Below are 9,474 nucleotides of genomic sequence, written 5' to 3'. Positions count from 1 at the left end.
AACCTGCCCCTGGGACTGCGGATGTCTTTGGGCGACGGTAATCACTTACCACCTTACTTTGACCGTAACTATAACGATAACCGGTGCTTTTTGTATGGAATTTGACAGATTTTCGACGTTTGTTAAAGTTAAAGTAAAATAAACCTCCCAGAGAGGTTTGATTTCCATTAAAAAAAAAAGTTAAAGTAAGATGGTGCAACCCAGCCTTAAATATTATGTAAAGTTGAAACCAAGAGGTACCATGATCAAGAGGTGGTGCACGCTCAATCCACAAAATTAAAGCAGTGCCTACCTACTTATTACCCATAGAAGTAAAAAATTTTGTCAGACAAGTCATTGCAATTTGACTGAAAATGCAGACTGGATGCAGGTCTCTACCGGTCAATTCGAAAATCATTGGAGGAGGCCTATGTTTAGCAGTGGACGACCTATAGCTGAAATGATGATAATGATGAGATGATGATGAAGTCATTGTAAACGCCAATACACATAAGTAAAATTTGCTATTACCTACAATATTCTGTGACGGTACCCTACAACTAGTAAATAATAAGTATCTTATCATCAATACAAAATATATTTATCATGATACCTTCGTACGTGTTTATGGTTCTTAATGGCAGTAAAATTAAGTCCAATGATAAAGACGATTGATAACTGACCAGTAGAGGCGCATTCTTCGCTTGGAAGGAAGTTTGGCACCATGTACGCAATAGGTCTAGTGTTGGTGTTAGTAGCTTCAGCCAACGCTGGGAAACATGACCAGTATTCAGGGTGAGTAGGTAGTTCTTTATAGACGTCCATATAACTTGATGCTTGGTATACATACATAGCGATTTAGAAACCTTAAGGACGTGTGTGAGGATTTCTCCGGCTACGCCAGACCGGATAGAGAGAGAAATTAGCTATGACAGTGACAAATAATCAAAGACTGGTGAAATAGAAAAGGTTAAACCACACCCATAACGTTAGATTTTATAATCTGCCACATCACCACATGGCTGAAAACCCAGACAGATCGCCGAAATGTACCCTCTGAAATATTCAAGAAAATTCTTTTCGCCAATCGGCAAATTTTTATGGTAATTTGTAGACTATTTTCCCAATATAACTGAAATACTTATTGTAAATATATCGAACAAGACTAGAAACACTGATTTAGGTCTTATGCGTAAGGTATTGGTCGTTTTATGTCCTGCGTGTAAAGGTCAGAGTCCAACCATCTCACTACATCTTATCTCCACGTTTAGCTACTCAGTGCACGGGGTCAAGCTGCGAGACGACTCAGACAAGGTCTTCATCACGGAGTTGACCGACAGCCTGGACTTGGACGTGTGGCAAGATGGCGTTGCTGGAGAGCGCGATGCTTTGGTTATGCTGGAACCGAACAGCAGGCTTGCTGTGCTGGACGAACTGGACGCGCGAGAGATCCAGCATTATTTGCATTTACGGGACGTTGCGCAGTAAGTAGATGTTTCAACAACCAAAAACGGCAAACTTTTAAAACGCCACCTCACCCTTATCAACGCATAAGGATAAGGGGTCTGACTGGCCGACTCGTCATTCGAGGAACGCGGGTTCGAACCCCGCTGCCGCTTGACTATTGTGGTGAGCCCACTCGTTCGTGACACAATAATTATTTAGTTTAGTAAGAGGGGCTAATAACGGGACTTTTAATAATTTGTGCTATACAAATTACTAATTTTGTTTAAAAAACATATTTAGCGTAAGTTAATTAAGTTTTGTCAAATTAAACTTTGAAATTCATTTCTAGAACCCCTTATCACTGAAGTTTATGTACGCAATTTTTGATCAAATAAGTAGGTACCTATTGTGCTTATTTACAAAAGTTTTTTAAATAAGTACTTAAATACTTCTAGGGCTTTCGAGACTCACGATGAACAGATCAATCAGTGGAAACAGAGCAGGAGTGGCAGGCTGGTGCCTTTCAACGACTACCCCCGCTATGCAGAGGTATGCCAAGGAACAAAATTATTTTTCAACTCACTTAGAACTAAACTAACTTAAAAAGGGGGATGGAAAAGCAAAACCATTTACCTATATTGTAAGAAATAAATGCATATAACTATACCAATTACGTAATGATAGACTTTAATCAGTACACCGGAAATTGATCATAAACACCTACTAAACGGCTATCGCAAATATTTATCCCCAGAAAAAATTGCTATGAGAATTTAACATACATTTATTCTTATGGCAGAAAATGTGTTACAAATACTAACAAACGTATTGTGTATTGCTTAATATTTTAGGTAGATGCATATCTGGAGACGATAGCTGCCCAATACCCAGAGCTCGTCACTCTCGTGAACGCCGGACAAAGTTATGAAGGGCGGGTCATCAAATACTTAAAGGTAAGGATGATGATGATAGGAACTTGAATTGCCTATTATAAGCCAACGCGTGGATCCCGTTTTACCCCCTTAGGGGTGGAGTTTCGTAAAATCCTTTCTCAGCGGATGCCTACGTCATAACATCTACCTGAATGCCCAATTTCAACCCGACCCGTCCAGTGGTTTGGGCTGTGCGTTGATAGATCACTATGTTAGTCAGTCAGTCACCGTTGAGTCATATACCGATATTTAGATAGATGGGTCGCGGGAGGTGCCTGGATGCGGACGGCGCAATACCGGTCGTTGTGGAAATACTTGGGGGAGGTAAGTACATAGGCCTCCCCCAATGATTTCCATATCACACAGTGGGTAGCGGCCTGCATGCAGTGCCTTTCTCTACCTTTATGACGTCGCCGGTCCACCTTGTGGGTGGTTGGACGACCTGCAAAACCAAATGAAAATAGCTTGTAAATAAGCTTTTTAAATCGTTCTCTCCAGATTTCGACCACTAACTTCACCGACACGTCCAAGCCCATCTACTTCATGGACGCCATGATCCACGCTCGGGAGTGGGTGACCACCCCAACCGCTCTCTTCTCCATCCACCGCCTGGTGGAGAACCTGAGAGATCAGGACAGAGACTTGCTGGAGGACATCGACTGGATCATCTTGCCCATCACCAACCCCGATGGATACGAGTTTTCGCATGATGATGTAATTATTTTTAAAATAAATTCCATTTCGAAGGGTGAAGGGGTCATCAGACTAACCGACTCGTGATCCGAGGAACGCGGGTTCGATCCCTGCCGCCACTCGACTATAGTAGTGAACTCGCATAACACAAGCATATTTAGCTTACCACGAGGCGTTAATTAATAAAAATAAAGTAAATTAATATCCTTGCACATTTTACACTGCGCTTCTAGTCCCAAACTAAGCAAAGCTTGTACTAATGGGATTATTAGTTTAGTAATTTGTGTTTACAAATTGCTAATATTCTTAAAAAAAAACTTAGGTTGATTATAGAATAAAATGAAAAATTTAAATATTTATTATAAGAATGATTATTTCCTTCCAGACTAGACTTTGGCGGCGCACACGCTCCATCAATTTGGAAGTTAGCGACACCTGCTTTGGCGTGGACGGGAACCGCAACTTCGATGTCAATTGGAATACGACTGGGGTCAGCCAAAACCCCTGTTCTCAAACGTACCCAGGTTTGGCTTACCTAACTATACATACATGCATGCATTCGATATTTTCTATAGCTAACTTCAAAACCGTTCATTGTGGAAAACCTTGGGGGAGGCCGTTGTTCAGCAGTAGACGTCATTTAGCTGAAACGAACGAACTAACGAAATTATAAACAATCATTTATCTTATTGAATATATGAAAACAGGCATAGACCTTTGAAAATATGAACAACGAAGTCACGTATTTTCAATAGAATATAAAAAAATAAGTGGATCAGGGGCATAGACAATTACCTAATTGAGTAATGTGAATATACACAAAATACATTTTCCACCACAGGCACCTCGGCCTTCTCCGAGCCCGAGACGAGGATCCTCCGAGACATCTTCGACGAGTACATCGACCGCATGGAGATCTTCATGAACATCCACAGCCATGGCAACTGGGTGCTGTACGGCTTTGGCAACGAGACGCTGCCTCCTAACGCCATCCACCTGCACCTGGTGGGCGCCGCGATGGGAGCCGCCATGGACGCCCTCAAGCTGCCAGAAGCAGACTGGTACAAAGTCGGGAACAGTGCCATGATTTTGTATGGGACGTCTGGGAGTGCGCAGGATTATGGACAGGTATTATTCTACTTATCATAACATATAAAAGAGAACCCACGAAAACTATTTGTTCGGCAACGAGAGGCTGCCTCCTAACGCCATCCACCTGCACAGCACTGTCGACAACAAACCTACACAGTGTCATCCCAAAACTCCGCCACAAGAGTGGCGTTATCAGCAGCATTAATTAAATCCTCCAACGTGCAGTTGCTCGGGCACTCAGGGCACGACATCATGTGCTTCATCGACTGGGGAACAAAACCGGACCTTATCTACTTATAATGTGCCACACTACAAACAGAATGGAAATCCCAATGGGGCAGATGTAGTGCTAATCATCATCGTCATCACCCGATCATTGTCTCCATTGCAGGAGCATGACCCTCACTAATTTACCAGAGGCAAATAAAGGATTTCATGAATGACAAGACTTTGGAGAAATGATCCAGAAAGACCCTGATAGTAAACACCACAGTTTGGTACCTAATAATTCTAGGTCTAACAACACAATATGACATGTTTCAGTTGGTGGGCGTCCCTCTCTCATACACCCTGGAGCTGCCGAGCTACGGGTTCGACTTCCGCGTGCCCCCAGAGTACATCGAGCACATCAACCGTGAGACGTGGGAAGGCATCGCGGTCACCGCGCGGCTGGCCAGGACCACCTTCAGAGCTCGCCTGTAGAGGAATAAAACGCCTGTAGTCATAAGTACTTCAGTTTTAGGCTATTTTTCCACCAAAGTGCGGGAAAACTATAAGGTTCTAGAATGCGCAAAATGTGAATATTTAGCTCGCTAAACCGCCTACACATTACTCCTTTGCTACACATTATTTGATTGATTTGATTGACGCGACATCAGGTACGATTGCGGTCTACCTGCCTTGCTCTGCATCTCATTTCATAACAGCGAAATGTTTGATGGAAACCTAATAAATAAATACGGCATTTTTTACTAACAAAGCATTTTATCTTTATAGTCTTTCATGAAATCACCCACATTTTTTAACGATAAGGCCTTGGAAATTTGTTCAATTCATCGATATGAACAAGTTACAAGGGCCCTTAAAGTTACCATTTCAAATAAGATTGTTACAAGTTGTATCAAATTATACTACATATTGTGCTATCAAGTTGCGCAATGTAATGCTTGGTTTTCTTCCCTCACCTCTCTGTAACGTTACATTACAGGCAAATGCTTCAGTGTGGGAGTACCCTAAAAAGCAATTTAGCAAGCCATTAAATCCAACTTGTTTTATTTGGTTTACGTATCAGTAATATAACGCGATAAATACTTTATCAAATTTGTATAATAGGTCGAATATTATCACACTTTATCGGTAAGTGAACGATCGAGGAAGATTGGGGGAACATTTCATTGTTGGATGGAATATTAGCACAATGTTGGCTATTAGCCTAGTTTTTCTTTTGGTGGCCACGGTCAGTGCCGGGAAACATGATCAGTATTCAGGGTAAGTGTTCCTTAATGTTGCTTATAAAAACAACTTGCTCAATATAAAATCAAAGCGCTCATAATGCGTCCGACTTGACACGATAACAGAATTGCATAGCGTACCTACATTAAATTCTGCCTGCAATCTTCTAAACATTTTTTACTCCCACCCCACAACTCTATCAATCTAAGATTATAAGTAAGTAATGAAGTTTTTATAAATCTTTGCGCCCTTTTCCCCAAGAGTCAGTACATCTGCGAATGTGATATCCTCTTCAATACTGAACACTGAACAGATGCTAACCCCGTGGATTTTGTTTCCTTTTTCTTTAGCTATTCAGTCCACGGCATCAAGCTGCGAACACAATCCGACAAGGCCTTCATCGAGGAGCTCACGCAAAGCCTGGATTTGGACGTATGGCAAGTTGGAGTCCCTGAATCCCGTGATGCTCAGCTCATGCTGTCGCCAGAAGACCGAGTTGCTGTACTGGACGACCTAGACAAGCACGGCCTTGAACATTATCTGCATGTGGCTGATGTTGCTAAGTAAGTTGATGTGTGATTGTTCTTCATTGGAGTAAGAGAGAGAGAGAGATGCAAGTAATATGAGTATTTAAGACAAGAGGATAAATGTACCCACCTTTTTAATACTTTCAAAAAGGTTACTTAAGTTCAATCAAGACACACCTGCCTGCTATGTCAAAGTGTGCAGAACATAGTGGACAAAATAAAAATGTTAATGACGATAAAAATTACTATTTCAGGGTTCTGGAGGCTCACGAAAAAGAAGTCAACCAATGGAAGCAGAGCAGGAGTGGAAGGCTTATGCCCTTCAACAACTACCCTCGTTATGAAGAGGTAAGCTGACCATCAATGGGTAGTTTAATCAGAGTAAAGAGAGTAACGTAACCATCAATAAATCAATTTTATTATTCATAATACCCTACAAGTTTGGTGTAAAAACAAGGTAGAAAAATAGATACTAAAACTATGTACTATCAATTATTCCTATCCTTTTAATTTTAGGTTGACGCTTACTTGGAACAAATAGCTGCCCAATACCCAGAGCTGGTCACTCTTGTAAATGCTGGACAAAGCTTCGAAGGGCGGGACATCAAGTACTTAAAGGTATGAATACGTACGCAATGACAAGCTTTAAAATACGTCTTATTTTTCTGATGTTATAGACGTTGCAATTCCCACATTGATGGTAGTATGACATTGCTTAATCATTTTATGCCTTGATTTACTTATTCCAATTACAATCATTGATCTTCATTATTCCTTCTAGATCTCAACTACAAACTTCACTGACACCTCCAAACCCGTGTACTTTATGGATGCCATGATGCACGCTCGGGAGTGGGTGACCACCCCGGTCACTCTCTTCTCCATCCATCGCCTGGTGGAGGACCTGAGAGATCAGGACAGAGACTTGCTGGAGGACATCGACTGGATCATCTTGCCCATGACCAACCCCGATGGATATGAGTACTCGCACACAGACGTAAGCTACATGATGACACTCTGTATCTTTCTTACAAAAAAATGGGAATATGTCTTCCGAATTTTAGCTCTACCCAAGATTTAGGGATCATGTTTTTTACTTCTTGCTTATTATCTGTTGGGAAGACAACAACGCGCGGGAGGAAACGTGCGGGTGCGGCATACGATGACTAACGTCACCTCGGGCCGACAGCGTCATCATCGGCGGCGCTCGGTTCACACACTCGCCTTGGGACACCACCGTCGTCGCACGAATACCGCGTACTCTTATAATTTCTTGTAATTAGGCTGGCGAGAATTACAGCACCTATTTGAATACAGTCCGCTATTTCATTTAATGATGCAGTTTTTCTTCTAGGTGAGACTGTGGCGTCGCACGCGCTCTATCAACTTGGAGGTGAGCACGGAATGCGTGGGCGTCGATGCGAACCGCAACTTCGACGTCAATTGGAATACGACTGGGGTGTCCCAAAATCCCTGCTCTGATGTCTACCCAGGTTTGTTTCTGAGTTTTAGCTTTAGTTGCAGCTACACTAAGATTCAATCCCCTTAGCTTGTCCAGTTTTAAAATTAGCCGAAAATTAGGTATATTTTTTTAATAGTAAGTAATTACAAAATGGCATCCTCAAAAAGATGACAATAATGTTGTTTATTGTGTATAATCTAAACTATTTACTAGCTAAATTAATAATACTAGAGAAGGTGCTCTTAGGTCTTTATGTAGGTACAGCAGTGAAGCAAAAATAATATTGGTGGTGATGAGTCATGAGTCATGACAAATGGCTTGTTATGTTTTATTTTTTATATCAGGTACTGCGCCTTTCTCCGAATCCGAGACGAGGATCGTTCGGGACATCATCGCCGAGAACCTGGACCGAATGGAGATATTCATGAACATCCACAGCCATGGAAACTGGGTGTTGTATGGCTTTGGAGACTACACGCTCCCGCCCAACGTCATCCATCTCCATGTGCTTAGCGCTGCCATGGGAGCAGCCATGGACGCCTTGAAGCTGCCAGCAGCGGAGTGGTACAAAATTGGGAACAGCGCAATGATTTTGTACACAGACTCTGGCAGCGCGGCCGATTATGGACAAGTAAGATTCAAGTTGCTCTATAATGAATCAAAGCTATTTGACGATAGGTGTCCTGATTAGCACAAACCATGTGTTTCACTCACTCATCACGAAAAACTACAAGTGCTAGGAGTCTCAAATTTTAGAACGTAGGTGCTCACTAGATCGAATTTTAAGAAACTCCACCCCTAAGGCGGGTTTTAGAATCGCGCTGACCGCTCGCTGATCGTCTTCAATAAGGGAACGTTCCTGAGTGACGCTGATTGCTCGGCGCCGACGCTTCATACATTTCGGCTGTCAGCGCTGACGGTTAGCGAGCGTCAGCGTGACTCTAAAACCAGCCTAAGAGGGTAAAACGGGATCCACGCATACGAAGTCGCAGGCGGCCGCTAGTATAGTAATATAGTGAAATGTGCAGTCATAATTTTCCCTTCTCACTCTCACCGAAAGTGAGCGAATTCAGGTAATAACAGATGACAGGTAGAGAGAGAGACCGAATATCAACAGTGATTCAGGAGGAATCCATGTAGTGTAAGGACATTGGACAAGTAGACATGTATGATGGAAACGAAGAAAATGCAAGAAAATGATAAGTTATTAATTTCCTGTGGTAACGTGTTGTTATTTGCTTTCAGTTCGTGGGCGTCCCCTTCTCCTTAACCCTGGAGCTGCCAGGGTACGGTAATGGATTCCTGGTGCCGCCCCAGTACATCGAGCACATCAATTTCGAGACCTGGGAAGGCATCGCGGTCTCCGCGCGGCTGGCCAGATCCTTCTATAGAGCTCGCCAGTAGAGTGTAATAAAAAGTATTTAAGAATTGTTGTTTTGTTTTGTTTTTGAAGTGACCTTCGAAAATAAATTAATGAGGAGGTAGGAAGTAGTCTCTACTAGACGCTACATGCAATTAAAATTGTAGGTAGTATGCGGGTAATCAATCCTTGTTTCAGAAAATGGAGTACCCACTTAATTAAAAAAAAAACTCATTTACTCTTGACTTTTTTAATTTCAGTTAATTTGGTATCAAATATTTTGGTTATGGAAATCAATTTTATAATTACTTAAGCAATTCACATTTCCGCCCGTGGCAATATTTTTTTTACAACGACAACTTACACTCGAAGCAGTAATTAAAATCATTTCCTATTATTTAATTTCGATCAATAAGTAGGTACTATCAATTAGTTAATTGAATATTAATAAATCGACAGGTGTGCGCGTGAGTTGCGAAACCTGCCCGAAAATGACACTAGATGGCGACGTTGCCGCTCTGAGCACAAATG

General features: G+C 42.0%; 1 protein-coding gene across 1 annotated transcript; it reads left to right on the top strand.

The window, feature by feature from the left end:
* The first annotated feature begins 612 nt into the window (after positions 1–612).
* On the top strand, positions 613–9,013 carry LOC135082547 (carboxypeptidase B-like). The gene is made up of 11 exons (XM_063977347.1): positions 613–774; positions 1,251–1,463; positions 1,881–1,974; positions 2,277–2,326; positions 5,945–6,157; positions 6,376–6,469; positions 6,638–6,739; positions 6,903–7,118; positions 7,476–7,614; positions 7,928–8,214; positions 8,829–9,013. Exons 1-11 carry the CDS (start codon positions 704–706, stop codon positions 8,985–8,987), a joined length of 1,638 nt encoding a protein of 545 aa, XP_063833417.1. The 5' UTR covers positions 613–703; the 3' UTR covers positions 8,988–9,013.
* The last annotated feature ends 461 nt before the right edge of the window (positions 9,014–9,474 follow it).

This window comes from Ostrinia nubilalis, chromosome 21 (assembly GCF_963855985.1).
Source record: "Ostrinia nubilalis chromosome 21, ilOstNubi1.1, whole genome shotgun sequence".
NCBI lineage: Eukaryota > Metazoa > Arthropoda > Insecta > Lepidoptera > Crambidae > Ostrinia > Ostrinia nubilalis.
Note: the sequence above shows the minus strand (reverse complement) of the source record. Positions and strands in the feature narration are given on the sequence as shown.

Excerpts from the sequence above, each read along its gene's own strand:
- LOC135082547 (XM_063977347.1), top strand. The coding sequence starts at position 704 with ATGTACGCAATAGGTCTAGTGTTGGTGTTAGTAGCTTCAGCCAACGCT. Across the intron at positions 775-1,250 it reads AAACATGACCAGTATTCAGG|CTACTCAGTGCACGGGGTCA; the intron begins GTGAGTAGGTAG and ends CTCCACGTTTAG. Across the intron at positions 7,615-7,927 it reads CTGCTCTGATGTCTACCCAG|GTACTGCGCCTTTCTCCGAA; the intron begins GTTTGTTTCTGA and ends TTTTTATATCAG.